Source organism: Eptesicus fuscus, chromosome 5, assembly GCF_027574615.1.
Source record: "Eptesicus fuscus isolate TK198812 chromosome 5, DD_ASM_mEF_20220401, whole genome shotgun sequence".
Classification (NCBI taxonomy): Eukaryota; Metazoa; Chordata; class Mammalia; order Chiroptera; family Vespertilionidae; genus Eptesicus; species Eptesicus fuscus.
Window position 1 is genome coordinate 54,645,577 of NC_072477.1, and position 20,678 is coordinate 54,666,254.

The following is a 20,678-nucleotide window of genomic DNA, read 5'->3' on the forward strand; positions in this document are numbered from 1 at the left end:
ATTTCCCCTGAGAATGGGAACAAGACAAGGATGCCCACTTTCACCACTCCTGTTCCATATAGTAGTACTGGAAGAGCTAGCCATAGCAATCAGACAAGAAGAAATAAAAGGCATCCAAATTGGAAAAGAAGAAGTAAAACTGTCCTGGTTCGCAGATGACATGACACTATACATAGAAAACCCCAAAGACTCCATCAAAAAACTATTAGAGCTAATAAATGCATTTGGAAATGTAGCAGGATAAAAAAATTAACACCCAGAAATCTATAGCCTTTTTATACAGCAATAATGAACTCACAGAAAGAAAAATGAAAAAAAAGTTTCCATTTAACATTGCACCAAAAATATTAAGATACCTAGGAATAAACTTAACTAAGGAGGTAAAAGACCTGTACTTGGAAAAACTACAGGACATTGAAAGAAGAGATAAAGGAAGACATTAAAAAAATGGAAGAATATACCATGTTCATGGATTGGTAGAATAAACATCATTAAAATGTCCATACTACCCAAAGCAATCTACAGATTTAATGCAATCCCTATTAAAACACCAATGGCTTACTTCAAAGATCTAGAACAAACTCTACAAAAATTCATCTGGAATAAGAAAAGACCCTGAATAGCCACAGCAATCCTGAGAAAGAAGAACAAAGTTGGAGGGATCACAATACCAGATATCAAGCTATATTACCAACCACGGTTCTCAAAACTGCCTAGTACTGCCACAAGAACAGACATATAGAACAATGGAACAGAACAGAGAACCCAGAAATCGACCCAAGCCATTATGCTCAATTAACATTTGACAAAGGAGGCAAGAGCATACAATGGAGTCAAGACAGTCTCTTCAATAACTGGTGCTGGGAAATTTGGTCAGATACATGCAAAAATATGAAACTAGATCACCAACTTACACCATACACAAAAACAAACTCAAAATGTCTAAAGGACTTAAAGGTAAGATGGGAAACCATAAAAATCCTAAAAGACTCCATAGGCAGCAAAATAGCAGACATACATATGTCGCAGCAATATCTTTACCGACCCAGATCCCAGGGCAATGGAGACTAAGGAGAAAATAAACAAATGGTACTACCTCAAAATAAAAAGTTTCTGCACAGCAAAAGAAACCATCAACAAAACAAGAAAGCCCACTGCAGGGGGAGAACATATTTGCCAATGATATTTCAGATAAGGGTTTAATCTCCAAAATTTACAGATAACTCATATAACTTAACAAAAGGAAGATAAACAACCCAATCAAAAAAATGGGCAAAGACCTAAATAGACACTTTTCAAAAGAGGACATACAGAAGGCTAAGAGGCATATGAAAACATGCTCAAAGTCACTAATCATCCAAGAGGTGCAAATAAAAACGACAATGCTGTACCATCTCACACCTGTCAGTATGGCTATCATCAACAAATCAACAAACGACAAGTGCTGGTGAGGATGCAGAGAAAAAAGGAACTCTCATGCACTGCTGGTGGGAATGCAGACTGGTGCAGCTACTGTGGAAGACAGTATGGAGTTTCCTCAAAAAGTTGAGAATGGAACTCCCATTTGACCCAGTGATCCCACTCCTAGGAATATATCCCAAGAAACTAGAAACACCAATCAGAAAGGATATACGCACCCCTATGTTTATAGCAGCACAATTTACAATAGCTAAGGTTTGGAAACAACCCAAGTGCCCATCAGCAGATGAGTGGATTAAAAAGCTGTGGTACACCTACACAATGGAATACTATGCTGCTATAAAAAAGAAGGGACTTTTATCATTTGCAACAGCATGGATGGAACTGGAGAGCATTATGCTAAGCGAAATAAGCCAGTTGGAAAAAGATAAATATCACATGATCTCACTCATATGTGGGATATAATGCTCAACACAATTTGATGAACAAGAATAGATCCAGAGACAAATGGCAGGGGAAGAGGGGTTAGAGATCAACCAAAGGACTTGTATGCATGCATATTAGCATAACCAATGGACACAGACACTGGGGTGGTGGGGGCTTGCCCAAGGTGGGAATGGCTGGGGGCGGGGGTCAAGCAGGGAAAAAGGAGACATATGTAAAATGTTAGACAATAAAAAAAAAAGTTCTTTCAGAATTAGGAGAATGTATTATTTAGCTTTGCTCCCCCTTTACTACCTAGCAAGGTTGGTATCTTTAATATTATTAAACTGGATTGAATGATTCTTGACATTACAGATGCTCCATGAGCTATTCATACAGTTATAGTTTCCTGTTCTAGGTGAGTTGAGGGGCTGCAGAGGTAGGGTGTGTGTGTGTGTGTGTGTGTGTGTGTGTGTGTGTGTGATGTAGCATTTTTGGTTTAGCTAATAAAAGAAGGAAGGAATTTAGTTATATTTGCAATCATATCGGGTAATTTGTTGTTTCTTTTAGAAAGGAAAAATAATTATAATTCTAACTCAAAGGAACACTGGGTGGAAATACAAGAGAGTGTTACTGGACATAGAAAAGTAAGAAATACATATGAACTTAGAAACCAGAGTTGAGCAAGAAGTTATTTTTGAAGAATGATTTATATTTTAAGATTAAGTAAGTGATTAATATATTTCATCTAATCCCCATGTCCATTTTCTTTTTATTGAATTCAAGTGATATATAGTCAGTGCTCTAAATCCATAGGCTATCATAAGAGTAATAAATATAAGAAACACTTGCTAAAAAATTAAATAGGCTGACAGAAAACAGAGTTTTGGATAGACAGCTGAGATAATTTCATTGAAATGCTTTGTTTGGTTTGGTTTTGTTAAAGAGCCAGGATCCATTTTATGAAAAGAGAGTGAAGCTACTTTCAAAAAATAAAAACGTGAAACATTTATTAGATAGCACATTGAAAATCAATTGAATGGAGTATTAAAACAAATGCCAACATTTTAAAGCTGTAGATGTTGAAGGAAAACATTCAATAATTTACTAGAGCAGTGGTTGGCAAACTCATTAGTCAACAGAGCCAAATATCAACAGTACAACGATTGAAATTTCTTTTGAGAACCAAATTTTTTAAACTTAAACTTCTTCTAACGCCACTTCTTCAAAATAGACTCGCCCAGGCCGTGGTATTTTGTGGAAGAGCCACACTCATGGGTCCAAAGAGCCGCATGTGGCTCGCAAGCCACAGTTTGCCGACCACAGTACTAGAGGGTATATCTCCATAGTCTCAGAAAATGATAACATGAATCTTTTTCATTCTTGATTTTTGGGATATTGACATATTGAAAATTACTCTAAAATAAATGACACATAAAACATTTCTTACTCAAACAAAGCGTAAGATGTAATTATGGTCAGTTTAGAAACTCGTTCCGTGAATAGTCAAGGACAACATGTAAAAATACATCTCATAGGAGAGGATTCTTATATCTCAGAGGCATACCGCATCTTTGGGAAAAGAAGGTGCTTTCTTAGCAGCAAAATAAGACCAGATCAAGCAAGATTATAAGAACAGAGAGTGTGGGATTTTGTGGAATAAGGCAAAAAGATAGGTTAAGGGGCACTGCATAAAAGCAAGTCAGAAGAAATCAAGGGGACACACTAAAACTAGCCCTGGGAAATGGAAGGCTGTAACTCACCATAGGAGCTCAATTACAGGGAAGAGAAGATTATTTTTAATGTAGCAGTTTGAGCAGCAAAAAAGTAGGTAGGTACAGCTAATAGGATCCTAGCTGAAGTGAAAGGATAGGACTGGCTATGTTATCATGAGAGGGTCTCTGGCCTCAGTAAACCACGAACCAAACACATGGAGAGAGTGGCCCCCAAAACAAGCAGAGCTCTAGTTACTGGGACTAGGTCCTGAGGACAGAATGAATTCAGAAATTATGGAGACTCGATGCTAATCTATTTTAAAGGTTTCTAAAGTTTTCAAATCTTCTGCAGCAAGCATATGTATGTATTTTCTGATTATAATAAAATATATGCTCATTGTAAAATTTTATAAAGCACAAAATTTAAAAATATAAAGTTTTCAATTTAATTTTTCAAAGTTAGGAATGGTCTGTATCTCTTTTTCCCCTATTTATAGATAGGATGAGAGACTTGAAATTAGGAAAAAAGAACATTTTTACATTAATAAAGTGGTTCAAGAAAAGGAGGCAATTTTTACTGTGTGCAGAAACTGTTTTAATCTGTAGAAATGACAGTAAGAGAAATGCTTTAATTCTGGTAAACCACTGTAGCCAAGTACAAACTATAGACTACAAAGTGGAGGATGTTCATATTCTAGACAAATATTTTGTTAAGGATTTCTGATCCAAGAAATTGGAATATAAGGTGAGTTGCCTTAATATGTCACTTTTTGAATAATTAGGACACTGGAAGGAAATGAATTGCCTTTTCTATATGAGGAAATTAAAATGAGTCTGAGCAATAAAGAAATCAGGCCTCCTGCCAAGAGCAGTGACTAGTGTTTTTAGACCATCAATATTCCAATCTACCAACTGTTAGTACTTAGGACAGGAATACTGCTTACCTACCTCTATCTGCCATGTGGCTTTTCTCTTTTCCTCCCTACGATGGCAACCAGTGACTTGGCTAATGAAGGTCTATTGTCCTCTTCATCCTGTGGGTTTCCCTCATGGAATTATGAAAACATCCCTAGCCTCAAAAAAAATTTGCACTGTTTTGAAATAATTGATGTGTGCTTGCTGCATGCTTTTTAGAAAAAAAATTATTTCTGTCCTACAGGTATCATGTTATTATTTCTGGACAAAGTCATCAGAAACATTTGCAGAGCAAAGATTAGGTGCATGCCCTTTAAAATTTCTAATAAGCATGAAGACAGAATAATGGTGGAATACAGGGTGGGGCAAAATACAGTGTAGGCTCACAGTTCTAAGTACACAAAACACATAATGTCTTCCTGTATTATTATTCATTAATTATTGTATTACTTCCCATATGAACAACTGTAAACCTACTTTTGCCCCACTCTGTAAGTTCCTGAGTGTAAAATCAGACATAATTTAGGGCTGATTTACTCATCAGAATCATCACACACAATTATAGAAGCTAAAATTACTCAGGTAAATTATTTTTTGTTGGATAAAATACAAATAGAGACTAAAAGTTACGTACTTATCCATGGAAGACTACTAAGTAATTTGTTTTTACTTAACAGATTATTTTATAACAGATACTTATTATCACTGACCTAAGTAACTTGCAGGGTGAGTCCAAATAAAAAAGGCAGAACAATGACAAGTGGGTAATTAAATAATTCAAGGAGAGTAGAAGATGGGATGTGCCCTGTATTATGACAGAACATGGTCTGAAAAGAAATTAGGGTAGATTTGTCATGTACGATAAGTATCAGTTTTTCTCCAATTTAAATTTTCAATAAAACTGTATATATATATATATATATATATATATATATATATATATATATATAATGGAGGTGATAAATGATGAGTAATTTATTAAAAATAAAGCCAAATATAATGTGAATTCCTCCACTGGGGACAACTTTAGTCATTTTAACATGGAAAGAAATTTGATTACTTGGGGTAGAAACTGAGTTCTTACAAATATTCTTTTTTTTTTTTTAAGCTTTAGGGCATATGATTTAGGGAGGTGTTTTTTTTTCCTTTTTCTTTATTGATTGAGGTATTACATATGTGTCCTTAGCCCCCCCATTGTCCCCTCACTCCCTCACTCATGCCCTCACCCCCCTGGTGTCTGTGTCCATTGGTTAGGCTTATATGCATGCATACAAGTCCTTTGGTTGATCTCTCCCCCTTACCTCCACCCTCCCCTACCTTCCCTCTGAGGTTTGAAAGTCTGATCGATGCTTCTCTTTCTCTGGATCTGTTTTTGTTCATCAGTTTATGTTGTTCATTATATCCCATAAATGAGTGAGATCATGTGATATTTATCTTTCTCTGACTTGTTTATTTTGCTTAGCATAATGCTCTCCAGTTCCATCCATGCTGCTGCAAATGGTAAGAATTACTTCTTTTTTACTGCAGCATAGTATTCCATTGTTTAGATGTACCATAATTTTCTAATCCACTCATCTGCTGATGGGCATTTAGGTTGTTTCCAAATCTTAGCTATGGTGAATTGTGCTGCTATGAACATAGGGGTGCATATAACCTTTCTGATTGGTGTTTCTAGTTTCTTGGGATATATTCCTAGGAGTGGGATTACTGGGACTCCTTATTGCCCACCCCCGCCCCCTGCCTTCACCACCCTATTATCTGTGTTTTTTGAGGAAACTCCATACTGTAATCCACAGTGGCTGCACCAGTCTGCATTCCCACCAGCAGTGCATGAGGGTTCCTTTTTCTCTGCATCCTCACCAGCACTTGTTGTTTATTGATTTTTTGATGATAGCCATTCTGACAGGTGTGAGATGGTACCGCATTGTTGTTTTGATTTGCATCTCTTGGATAATTAGTGACTTTGAGCATGTTTTCATGTCTCTTGGCCTTCCTTCTGTCCTCTTAAAAAATTATCTGTTTAGGTACTTTTTCCATTTTTTGATTGGGTTGTTTATTTTCCTTTTGTTATGTTGTATGAGTTCCCTGTAAATGTTGGAGATTAAACCCTTATCGGTGATAACATTGGCAAATATGTTCTTCCATGCAGTGGGCTTTCTTGTTGTTTTGTTGATGTTTTCTTTTTTCTGTCAGAATATTTGTAAGAAGAGAGTTCTTACAACATTCTGACAGAGGCCATGGAAGACCAGGAATAGGGGTTAGGATTTTTTACAAGGAAGAGAGGGAAGGGGATAACTATTTGCTTTAGAGAGAACTCATTCTACTGTTCTTTTGTGTGACCAAGCAAAACCAGTCATTTAGCCATGGAAATTTGTGTGGTGCAAACAGTTAATAATAACTAATATTTACTACATGTTTATGTATTAAAAATTGTTGAAGGGCTTTCTATTTGTTATCTTATTTTATCCCCCCAACAATGGCTCTAGAAATATAAGTACATTCATTTTACGTATTGGAAAACTTATCTGGCAACATGGCAGACTAAGTTAATACAGCCTACTTGAGAAGTATTAGAAAAAAGATTTAATATGTAAAAGAGTCAAAAAGAAATAAATTCCCCAGGTACCTAGAATAAAAAAGAAAAAAAAAAGAAACTTAATGTCAGAATTACAAAAGTTGTTTCTGTGGAAACCCAAGAGATGTGTTTGCAACTCAGTTAAAACACATGAGCTGGGAACTTGGGGTTTCCAGACCAATTCCAGACATGATTTTTAGACTTGCCTTCCTCCTAATGTGGACAGAGAAGGTAGTAATGGGAGCCTAAGCATTTTCAGGTCTTTATTTATGGTGTGTTTTTTTCAGAACAGAATTATTAACTATTTTATTTTTAAATCTTAATTGTTGAAAGTATTACAGATTTCCCTTTTTTTCTCCCATTGACTCCTTATTGCCCACCCCAACCCCTGCCCCAGGCCTTCACCACCCTATTATCTGTGTCCATGGCTTATGCATACAAGTTCTTTGGTTAATCTCTTCCCACCTACCCAGCCACCCGGCCTACCCTCTGAGACTCAACAGTCTGTTCCATGCTTCTATGTCTCTGGACCTATTTTGTTCAACAGTTTATTTTGTTCATTAGACTTTAAATTTTGAGAAGTAAAGTATGCTTATAAAACATTTAAGAAATATATTAACTATTTTAAAAATAGTATAGATAATCCATTTGATGGAGAAGAGGGACAATAAAGAAAACTCAATCTATACAAAGGAAGATTGGAAAAGAGATAAAGAAAAAAGAGACAGTAATTTTTTTAAAAGAAATAGCACAAAGCACAAATATAAGTATAAACTGACTGAATTTATCTGTAAAAAGATAACTTCTCAAATTGAATTTTAAAATTAAGCTGTGTGTTTATGAGATACACATATAGCATTAAGATATTTAAAAAGGGGCTAGAAAATGTATCAAGAAAATATTGACCTAATCAATCTAGTGTAGCTGTATTAATATCACATAGACTATAATTAAAGGAAAAAGCACCTAAAATATAAGCTTGTTAGCAAAACTGAATGAAACAGTTTATTAGTAGTATAGAACTCCCAAAATTAATGTACCCAACAAGAAAGGCTCATATGGGATATCTACAAAATTGATTATGTAATAAGCCATAAAACAATTCTCAATTAAATACTAAAGACTGAGTATACAGTCCATGTCCTCTGAACACAATCCAGTAATGAAAATTAAACCCATATGACTTATCTTTGGAGGATAAAAAAACATTTCTACATAATTGATGAGCCAAAATACTAATCAGTGGATCATTTATGAAAATAATTATATGACAATAGCATTATATATACAACTTGTATGATGCGACTAAAATGAACTGAAAGGAAAATGAATAACTTTAAATGCATATGTTCGAAAGAAAAAAAGGAAATTATGTTAAAATAGACAAGTGTGGTAACAAATAGACATAAAATATTTAAGGCAGGAATAAGAAAGAAAATGAGGAAGAAACACACAGGATGGAAATATTCTCTTTCTAAAACTGAGCCATGGATGCCTAAGTGTATGTATTATTGATATTTATTTCCTTCACTTATTTTGTGAATATTCTCTGTATGTATGCAATAGTTGATAACAATGAAAATTAATAAACTACATATCCAAGTTAATAAGTTACAAAAGTAGCATCAGAATGAATGCAAAGAGAATAGAGGATGATTCTAAACATTACAAGAACAGAAATAAACAAAATAGATAACAAAGAAACACTTTGGAGTCAATAAAACAAATGCCAGATACATCTCTTACAGTACTGATTTTACAAAAGATAGAAAGTATAAAAATGAGAAGACAAAAACAGCACTAGCGTTTCTATATCATAATATGATTATTTGAATAATTTGGTGGTATTAAATTAGAACATTTAGGGAAAAAAGGACAACTTTCTGGGAAAAATTGACTCAAGAAAAAATGTTTTTTAAAAATGGATAGGATTATTATATTAAATAAATTGATTCAGTTGTCAAATAGCTATCCTAAGAAAATAAAGATGGTTTAAGTAGCAAGTTTTGCCAGTCTTTCAAGTTATAGCAGCATTTATTTCATGCAAATCATCGCAGAGAAGTGACAAAAAGGAAATTTCCCAACTTGCTTTATGAAGCTGATTTATTATTGATGCCGAAATACACAGTAATCAAAGGCCATTGGAACATAGATGCAAAAATCTTATATAATTCACAAACATATGAGAAAATCAAGGTCAAGAGAGTTTCTGTGACTTGCTCAAGTTTCCATAGCTAATGGTGTAGTGGCCCGACATCTATCTCAAGCCAATGTCTGCGCTCTTTGGAAGAAGGACAAAAGCAGAACCAATAGCAACACTTGCAGATGAGATGGTGTTTAAATTTGGTGTCATTACTGCTGGTTTCCAACTCAGTACTCCTTGGAATCGGACCCTCAGCTGCCAAGTGACAGGGAGACATTGAACTTAGCATATATCCTGGATACCTCAACACAAGTCCCTGTCCTGCTTCCCTGACTGCCACCTGCTCTGCCTGGCAAGGCATTTTTTAATTCTCATAAATTGTGAGATAAGTATTATCGCTTTCATTTTAAGGATGAGGTGAACAAGTCTCAGGGAGACAAGGAGCACTGATAAGAAACAAGCTTTCAGAGGTAGTAAGAGGTGGAGCTAAGGTTGTAATTCAGGCCCATTTCACTTCAACACTTGTCCATGTGGCTTGAAAGGGCCCCTGTTCCTGAGCACCCGCGTTTATGTGAGCCTACAACATCTGGATTGAGCCCCAGAGCAGACAGGTGTTCTCACCGGTTTCAACCCTCCATGTTATCTCTCTAGTATCATGCTAGAAATATGGCCCAGGTCCGATCTCCTGATTAGTCCCATACCTAGCTCTTGTAAGTCCTTTTACTGGCCCTGAATCCCGTTACTGGAAGAAGGACCCACAGTCTCCTAGACCAGTGGTCAGCAAACTGCGGCTCACGAGCCACATGCGGCTCTTTGGCCCCTTGAGTGTGGCTCTTCCACAAAATACCACGTGCAGGTGCGCACGTACAGTGTGATTGAAACTTCGTGGCCCATGCGCAGAAGTCAGTTTTCGGATCTCAAAAGAAATTTCAGTCGTTGTACTGTTGATATTTGGCTCTGTTGACTAATGAATTTGCTGACCACTGTCCTAGACAAACCAACCCTTACTTAGAATGGAAAATCCTGGAAGCATGCCAATAGACCAGACTCTTAACAGGGTCTTAAACCCAGATAGAAAAAACAGGGTTCTAGAATTCTTTTTAGGCTTGGTGAATTGTATTCCTCACTCTGCTTGAGTTTCTATAACTCCTGCCTGCTAGAAGCTTCCATCATGACTTGTAACAACAGTCTAAAACATTGTATCTCACCTCCCTTACCACTATCCTATCTAATAAAGAGGGAATATGCTAATTGACCATCAAGCCCTCATAAAGATGGCAGTGCCCACAGCTAATAAGGAGGGAATATGCTAATTGACTGCCACACCCTCAAAGATGGCGGTGCCCACAGCCACAGATGGCAGTGCCCAGTCCCCTCAGCCCCACCGGAGTCCCCTAGTCCTTTCAACCCCACCGGGGGGGGGGGTGGCAGTCGTGTGGTGCGGCCAGACCCGCCCCTCAGTCCCCCAGCCACCAGGGCTGGCCCAAGGTGCAGGAAAGCCTCAGATGGCAGCTTCCCAACCACCGAGGGCCACCCGAGGCTCAGGTAACCATGGCTGGCTGAGGCTTGCACTGCCGACAGTGGCAGCAGCAGAGGTGTGATGGGGGTGTTGCCTTTCCCTGATCACCTGGTCAACTTCCGCCCCTGAGGGCTCCTGGACTGTGAGAGGGGGCAGGCTTGGCTTGGCTGAGGGATACCCCCTCCAGTGCATGAATTTTCAAGCACTGGGCCTCTAGTGTGTGTGTGTGTGTGTATACAATTTTATTGTTCAATTACAGTTTGCATTGACTATTATTTTGTATTAGTTTCAAGTGTACAGCATAGTGGTTAGAAAATCATATACTTCACAAAGTGATTCCCCCAATAGTTCCAATACTCACTTGCACCACACATAGTTATTACAATATTATTGACTATATCCCCTAGCTGTACTTTACATCCCTGTGACTATTTTGTAACTATCAATCTGTACTTGTCAGTCACATCACCTTTTTCATCCATTCTCCCAACTCCTGTCCCCTCCGGCAACCACCAGTCTGTTCTCTGCAAGCTCCCCTCCTCCTATATTAAAGCCTCATGATAGCAGGGATTTTAGCTGAGTTGTTCACTGCCTTATTTCCAGAATCTGAAACAATGCTTGACACATAGTAGTCAATTAATATTTCCTTAATTTTGAATGGATCTACTTTGATTGTCGCATTGTTGAGCCTACACTGAGGAAACACGCTGAGAGCAAGGACAAAGCTAGGTAGCCTAGTACCAGGCAGACTACTGTTGTTGTATATGGATACTAGATTGCTATCCCCTTTTGCATTATTAAGCCAGATGAAAATGTTCAGAGATCTTACTCCATGTGCCCTGATCAGGAATCAAACTGTGACCTCCACTCTACCACTGTACCACACTGGCTGGGCTCTTCTTAGGTTCTTATAGCAATGAGTATTTGTACTTCACACCAATTACCATATTTTAAAATATAAAAAAGGAATAGTGTAGAAATCTACACTAATAAAAGAGTAAGGTGCAAATTGACCGTACCTTCACGATGTCCACCAGCCAATCAGGAGTAAGTATGAAAATTGACCCAACAAAGATGGAGGGCTAATTTGTATACGCAGGCGCTCAGCGACCAGGGGCGGGGCATGACTCTTGCATCGTCGCCATGGTGACGACGCAGGCATTCTGCACCGCCCCAGCCACTCTGGGCCTCTGGCCAGCATGAAAAGGCAGAAAGGTGGCTCCAGGCCAGAGCGAAAAAGCAGCTCTGGCCAGAGCGAAGGCAGTGCTGGCAGCCAGGGGAAGGAAGGTCCATTCTTGCACGAATCTTCATGCATCGGGCCTCTAGTATATCAATAAAAATCCTTGACCTTGATTATTTCCTCAAAAGCAAAAGACTAGACACTCAGCAAGCAATATGGGGCTTTATCATACAGAGGATGTATACATTCTCTTAAATCCAAATTATATTCAAAATATTAGATGGTGTCCCAGGATCCTGGGAAAGCAGCCATAGTATTTCACTTCCCTGGCACATTAGAAAATGTTTGAACTTGCCATTACACTAAGATATTCAAATAAACATGTATTGTTTTGCTGATGTAATTAAGATTAGGGAGTTTGCTGAGACCGGTTTGGCTCAGTGGATAGAGCGTCGGCCTTTGGACTGAAGGGTCCCGGGTTCGATTCCGGTCAAGGGCATGTACCGTGGTTGTGGGCACATCCCCAGTAGGGGGTGCGCAAGAGGCAGCTGATCGATGTTTCTCTATCATCGATGTTTCTAACTCTCTAAACTCTCTATCCCTCTCTCTTCCTCTCTGTAATAAAATCAATAAAATAAAAAAAAAAAAAAAAAAAAAAAGATTAGGGAGTTTGCTGATAAGACTTAGGAAATTTGGGCTTTTGAAAGATGACAATGACAAGAAGAGAATGAAAAACATAAATAATAATGTTTACAGTAAATATCAAGGGTATAGAAATTTATAACAAGTAATGTTTTTGCCAAAAAAAATTCTATAAGAATGACAAAATCACTAACATTGAGAGAGGTAGAGTATATTAATTTCCATACGAAAGGGGCACAGATACATTGTCTTGAGTGAAAGCCTCAGCAGTGTCTGTACAGGATGGAGCTACATTTCACAACATCCACTGCACGTGAGAATCACCTGAGAGCTTTCAAAACTATGCAGGCTACACCTGAAGCCAATTAAATCAGAATCACTGGGAATGAGACCCAGACAGAGGTAGGTGTGTTTTAAAGCTCCCCCCAGTGAATCTGAGGAGCCAAATTAAGAATCCCTGACCTAGATATTTGCAGCTTACTTGTATCTTCTTTCATTCAGTAAGAATTACAAAGCTTCTACCTCATGCCAGACAGTGTACTAAGCAACACAAATGAAAATATTTAACAACAAACAAAATATTATGTTACCCTCAGGGATATCAGTCTAAAAGTAAGGATTATGCAAGTTGATTATACAAATAATAAAATTAAGTGTAATAAGAAAAATAATAAAGAGAGCCACCTGTATTTATTGTTTACTATATCTTAGGCTACGCTGGGTGTTAAACATAGATCCACTCGATTAATCCTCTTATTGTCACCTCACTATACAGATGAAAGAACTCAGGTTTACAGCAGTTACATAACTTACCAGATACAAAAATGATAATTTAATGGAAGATCTGGGAGTCACCCCAAATAGCCCCCACTCTTAAGTATACTACCTTATGGAGGTAGTAATTAAATGCTTTTTTTTTAAAAAAAGGAAACTAATAGCTCAGCCAGAAGGTGTTTTGAAAAGCCTCATAAATTAGGCAAAATTTGAACTATGTAAAATTTTAACAGGATTTTTTTCAGAAGCAGAATAAAAGCTAAATTGTGTTAGGATGGAATCACATTTCTAAAGATGGGACATTTTATGCATAGTTGAACAACAAAGGATAATTTGTAGGATAGTGAAGCTGAGGCCCAGGGGAAATTTGTTTTAGGGTCAGACTCTTCCCATACTTCCAGTTATTCCTGTTGTACTGGAACAAACACTACAAATGACTGCATCAAACAGGATGGTTTTCCCACCAGACTATGATGGATACATAGCAATGGACTTTGTACCTACCAGTTCCTCATTGTTTAGTGATGTCCTAATCACCATAGCCAGGGAGAGTCCAGATTTCCGGGCAGCCAATGTCTAAAACAGACAGAATTATGAATTATTGGTACATGAGGTGACTGCTAAGCAGAATGTAAAAATGTAAGAATATAAACTATTGTTCATGTTTTGGTCAATAAGGATCTGCCATTTTCAGTAGCCAGCCAATTCATCTAGAATGAGGAATCATACATTAAAGCTGAAAGAGTCCCCTTAGATCATCAAACCCAACTCCTACATTTTATAGATGAGAACATTGAGGTCCAGTAAGGCAGGGTAATCAGCTATAGCTTCAAGGCTAGAAGAGGCTTTTAGAATTTTTCTTCCCAAGGTGGTCATGAGCACATCCTATCTAATAAAGAGGGAATATGCTAATTGACCGCCACACCCTCACAAAGATGGCGGTGCCCACAGCCAATAAGGAGGGAATATGCTAATTGACTACCACACCCTAAAAGATCGTGGTATCCACAGCCACAAGATGGTGGCACCCAGTCCCCTCAGCCCTGCTGGGGCGGCAGGCGCGCAGCATAGCAGGGCCTGCCTCCAGGCAGGTCTGGCCACTCCATACGCCTTCCTCCAGAGTCCCCCAGTCCCCTCAGCCTCCCAGAAGACCAAGGCCAGCCCGAGGCACAGGCAAACCTCGGATGGTGGCTGCCCAGCCGCCCAGAGCCACCCAAGGCTCAGATAACCAGGGCCGGCCGAGGCTTGCACTGCCGGCAGTGGCGGCAGCAGAGGTGTGATGGGGGTGTCGCCTTCCCCTGATAGGTCCGGTCACGTCCCGCAGAGGGAGGCCAGAAGCAGCAGCAGCAAGGGGGTGATTGGGGTGGTGCCTTCCCCCGATTGGCCGGTCGCTTCCCACAGAGGGAGGCCAGACTGCAGCTTAGGCCCACTCCCCATAGAGAGCGGGCTTTAGCCATCAGTAGGACATTTCCTGAGGGCTCCTGGACTGTGAGAGGAGGCAGGCTGGGCTGAGGGAGCCCTCCCCCCAGTGCACAAATTTTCATGCACCAGGCCTCTAGTATATAGATAATAAACTCAACAGTACTATAGGAAACTTCGGAAATGAGAAGTTCTATATGGGAATATTAGATCTGGTCTCCCATTAGAAGCTACAGGAAATCATAGTAGAATAATGCATCTGGTCATAAGTACATCTCTTTGTAGCTACAAAGCCAGACACCCAGATCAAGTTCAGCACAATTCTAAGTGAGGGAAGAGTCACTCTCCTCCCATCTCCACCGCTACTGTGTAAACCTATTAGGGCCTACATCCAAGGGTTTATCCAAGATTATCATCCATTACTGACACCAACTGTCCCTAAAATAATGCTTTACCCTATTTTAGTCTGTACCTGTTTACATAAGTTGGTCTGTCTTTCACAATTGAACTAGATGTTAAATTCTTGGAGAACCCAAACATATTATTTTTGTATGTCTCTATTTTCCTAACTTGTCCACTTTTATTCCATGAATAAGTGTATTGTACATTTGAGAAAATTGGCAAATAGTAATTAAATAAATAAATAATCACTTACCATGGCCTGAAGATTCCACGTGTCAGAGAAAACAAAATATAAATAATTAGACATAAGAAAGGTGAGAAAAGAGTATAATGATGTTAAATAAACCTAAAACTTCAAGATAACATCCACACTACAATGGCAGGATTCTGAGCTAATAGGACAGACATAGATAGCATGCTTTTCAGAAAAAGATCTTTCCAGTCATGATTGTATCTTTCTACTTTAAAACTAAAGTGATGGCTTTCAGACGAAGGTTTTCATAGTAGAATTAAAAATTACTGATATCACCGTGGCTGGTGTGGCTCAGTTGGTTGAACATCATCCTGTACACTGAAAGGTCATGGGTTCATACCCAGGTTGTGGGTTTGATCCCCTGTTGGAGCACATGTGGGGAGGCAACGGATTGATGTTTTGCTCTCATATTGATCTTTCTCTTTCTCTCTCTTCCTCTACTTTTCTCTCTCTCTCTCAAATCAATAAAGGCATGTCCTTGGGTGAAGATTAAAAAGAAGTTACTGATACAAGAAAATTTTGGTTTCTCTGAGATAAAATATATTTTTATGTCATAAACTATTAAGAATATGCCTCCAGAAAAAATGTGAAGACATTGTGGATGTCAGAAAACATTCTTTGTTATGCTGATGGGCTATTTGTTTTCATAATCTAATACAGAACATTATTAATTCTTTGCATCTCTAGATGTTCCCCAGTATATCTCATTATAGGAGAGCTTGAGTTACTCAGAGTTATATTCAGGGCTAATGAATGTTATAATGACTTGGGAGCCATGGTTTTCTTTAGGCAGTGGAATAGTTTATTAATTTGGCTAGACTTGATATTAACAGAATATAATAAAAATGATTAATATTATCTGCTTGCTTTGTAAGTGTTAAAGTCTACTGAGTTAAGGTGAATAAATTCAAATCAAGCCTTGAACAGCAAATTAAACTTCTGGTCATTCATAACATGGAACACATCCAAGCCAGTTGCAGCAGCTTGCTTGACATGCTGTGTGACTTCTTTTTGCTCAATTACAGGGTCATTTTAACTCCATTTGTAATTTCAACTAATATCTAGAGCTGTCAAAAGGTTAGAGTTATTTTCTTCACCTAATAGATTTTAAAGAAATAATAAATATAACACTTGCTAGAATCCAGCTTCTTATATGTTCTATTCTATGAAATATTTATAAGTCAGTTATTTAATGAGAAGAACAATATGACATCTAATAAAGACAAAGAGAACACATGCAATCAAAGAGAATTCAACAGGAGTGACTTACCACATCTCGTACAATAGGCAAAGTTTTTTTCCTTCGGAGATCTGGCATACTGTCAATACCATAAAGTCCCCACCCAGCCCTGATGGAGGGAAAAAGAAATGATTTCAATGAGCAATTGACTTCCTAGAAGAAAGATTCCAGTGTTCATAATAAAAAAAGCTGTGAAAAAGATTAATTAGAGCCCTGGTCAGTTAGTTGGAGCATTGCTGTCTACACTGAAAGGTAGATTCTATTTACGGTCAGGACACATACCAGGTTGTGGGTTTGATCCCTAGTTGGGGCACATATAGGAGGCAACAGATTGATGTTTCTCTCTCTTCCCTTCTTCTCTCTAAAATCAATAAACTACAACCTTTCCAAAGAGAGGAGAGACTCCAGCTACCACGCATAGTGATTATTTCTCTTTTTGGATAGTTTCATACATTGAAACTTTAAAATATATACAGCCTGTTTTGATGCACTGTTTTATTTTCAGTATCACAGGTAGGATAATAAAAATTGTTAGGTGTATGAATCTTTATACCAAATCATTTGGTGCAAGTTTGGTCTGCTTGCAATGGTACACACACACACACACACACACACACACACACACACACTAAAATATATGTTATATATATAATAAAAATACCATGGTATATATGTGTGTGCTTAATTTTCACAGATTAAACGGAAAAGTGGCACCTCAAGGATATACATTGAAAAAATTAGTGATTACGCTAATACAAGAATTTCTACTTATCATAATTTATTCACAGATAAAATGCACAGATTAAAATAATTTGTTATACAAGAATGTTCACTGCAATTTTTTATAGTAGCAACAATAGCTATACAACCTAAATATTCAGCAATGATATATTGATTAAATGAGTTATTGTATGTTATACAATGGGAAGAGCCCAATAATTAAGGTGAATGAAATAAATCTTTGTGTTTATATGAAAAAATACTCATAGTATATTATGTAAAAAAAAACACACTACAATTCTGCATGTTAGTAAACTTAGTATGATCCCATGCGTGTGTTTATATAGACATAGAAAATATGTAGAGCAATATTCATCAAATTGATAACTACAGTTACCTCTGTAGAGTGAAATCAGTGAGAGAAAATGAGAAGACTCTTACTATGTTATAAATTTGGTTATGGTCAGTGTTTTTATAATAAGCATATGCAACTTTTGCAATTTAAAATATATTAATAGTTATGCTTATTAAAATGAGTTTAATACATTGAATTTAATTTTTATTCCATTAAAACTAGTTTTTTTATGCAACCAAAATGGTGCTAAAATACAGATTATAGCTTCTCCTTATGCTCACCTAACATACAAAATTTTGCTAACCTCCACTTTAGAGTCAGTCTTTTTTTAAAATTGATTTCAGAGAAAGGAAGAAAGGAGAGAGAAATAGAAACATCAATGATGAGAGAGACTCATTGATCAGCTACACCTGCACCCACTCATTGGGGATTGAGCCCACAACCCAGGCATGTGTCCTGACCAGGAATCTAATGGTGACTTACTGGTTCATGGGTCGACATTCAACCAGTGAGCAACACTGGCCAGGCTAGAGTCAGCCTTTTCACTAGGAAAAACACAATTCATAACTCTGGTTGTTAGCTGGGCAGCTCTGCCATTGGAACAGGCTACCACAACATTTTACAGTCCAGTTTTCCACTGACACAGAGATGGCCTCTTTGCTCTTGCTGTTTGGCTTAATGAAGGGAGACCTTTGTCTCACTGGATTTTCCTTAGTAGCCATGGTCTTAACTTCAATATTCGAGTTGTATCAATCATTAGCTTGTTGATCTTGGACAACTTATTAAATGCATCATACAACCCTTGTAAAATATCAATAAAAGAAAAATATCAACAAAGATAAAAGGGTAATAAGTAGTAATAATGCCCTAACATATATACTTAAAAACAAGGATCAAATGTGGTGATAAATATGAAATATTAAAACCACTTTCCATGAGTAAGATGGATGTCAATGAACAAATTATGCTTAAGGTCAGGCACTCCAACTAAGAGTTCCCTTTAGTTTAGATCATGGAGTACAGGAAAAGAATATTGTGGGGCAGAGATTATGGAAAAGGAAAGAAAAAAGAGAATGAAAGGAGAAAATGTAGACTGGAAAACAGTGTGCGTGGTCGGAGGAGGTGACATTTAAGATACTGCCCAACACTGATCCTATGAGAAAGGACTTAATATAGTTTCCATCATTGCCAGAATAATGCCAATTAACATTCTCTAGCCCACTTGCTGTAATGGTCACGTGACAGCCAAAGGTCAAGAATTGGCATAACAAAAGAGAATCATTGGCAGCATGCTTTTATGAACTGCAAGAAACTGCAGAGTGGAGCAGAGAGAAATAGTAGTGAATTTTTATTTTGTCTTCTCAACACCCATCCTCAGAAAATAAGCCAATCTCTCTATGAGCGTAACTTCTTGCTTCCCTTCTAACCTCTCTCCACATTCTTTCCCTCTCCTTGCCAGTTCAAGTTTGACCCTCCCACATTCCAAATATTAAATAAAAGGGAAAAGGATTATTGAGGGGTTTTTTTGTTCACAGAAAGAAAGGATTTTTCCAGTATTATTTGCTCTAACTTAAGGCTCCGGTTCCAAACAGTTTCTACTTTTCCCCTCTGTGAACAGAAATAATAATGGCATAAAGTAGGCATTAATAAATGTATTTCTACAACATTACTTGGAAATCATACTAACTGCCCTCAAGTGTTTTGAAATGTTTTGACTCCTAAATAATGTGAATTTAATAACTATGTAAAGAAACACTGAATTGTGATAATGGTTGAGAAAGTGATTTATACACTGCAGAGTGTTATAAGAGTTGTGCATTTTCTTTCCATCAATAATGATTTATTTTCTTTATGTTTCCTTCTCATGGAACTTCATTCAAATTCACAAGTACACCGAGAATCTTGAGCAACTCTGTAGACTCACAAATTCAGGGATCAGTTGAACCTATACTTTGTAATTTATAAAATTGCAATGCAGTAAAAGAAGTTCTCTTAACTTTCCAGTAACTACAAAAGTGTTCTCTATCAGGTTGTGTTTTCCTATAATTTTACATTTTCATCATTCCTATGAGAACTTAATATAAACATATACTTTCATGGGCTTATCCATCAAGTAATAAGCTTTTATTTCAACCTTGAGTCCTAAAAAAAAATAGCCTGTCCTTCTCATGGGTAGAGAGGAGCTTGGTAAATACTGCAAAGTTCCACAAAATGTAAAATATATGTGTAATATTTATCAAGAGACTCCATAACCAGGAGAGATCTGGAACAGATTAAATAACAAAACATGGTGAAAACTGAAAATGTCAGTAGATAAATAAACCATTGACTTTCCAGGCAAGAGTTAAAGTTCAGGGATATATATCCCGGAACTTAAATCCAGAAGAAATTAGTTAGACAAAATGGTGAGAAGGTGAGGAATCATTCACATAGGCAATAGCAGACAAGTAACTCTGATGGTAAGATCTGATTCTCTGAAAGCTGTTTGATTTCATCCCTTTGTGGTAGAGCTGATTGGATTAGGCTGTTCCTAACTGTAGCCAGCAAACTAGCCAAGCCTAGCTAATATTTATGTGATGCTTACCAGGAACCACATATAATGTTAGCAATTATACAATCTTTACATGTATTACCTCATTTAATTCTCAAAAATCCAGTGAGATATAAATACAATTATTTCTCTCAAATTTTAAATGAGGAAATGGAAGCATAGAATAGTTTAGAATCATCCCCAAGGTAATTATCTAACTGAGAGACCAGTGGCAGGATTTGAACCTAAGCTCTTTGGCTTACCATACCCTACTATTGACAGGATTGGATTAGTCCATATCTATAACAATAAAATGAGTTGAAGCTTACAATTAATCCCATTTTACTTTTAATGAAAATAGAGTTAAGCAATTTACCCAGGCTTAAAACTACATGGCAAAGTTTAATTTCCATTGAACCCAGAGCTGGTTGCTCAAGAGTTAGATTCCAGCCAT

At 37.4% G+C, this 20,678-nt stretch overlaps 1 protein-coding gene across 2 annotated transcripts in view; it reads right to left on the reverse strand.

Annotated features, from left to right (window-relative positions):
• UNC13C (unc-13 homolog C) overlaps positions 1-20,678 on the reverse strand; it is a 515,697-nt gene that overhangs the window by 305,426 nt on the left and 189,593 nt on the right. Inside the window, exons 4-6 of one of the 2 annotated variants that reach the window (XM_008143163.3) lie at positions 16,650-16,728; positions 15,380-15,385; positions 13,810-13,881 (exon numbers count right to left, since the gene is read on the reverse strand). In XM_008143163.3, coding sequence (XP_008141385.2) covers positions 13,810-13,881; positions 15,380-15,385; positions 16,650-16,728 — 157 coding nt within the window. The remainder of the gene's footprint in view (positions 1-13,809; positions 13,882-15,379; positions 15,386-16,649; positions 16,729-20,678) is intronic. The other variant, XM_028147779.2, reaches the window with a different exon arrangement.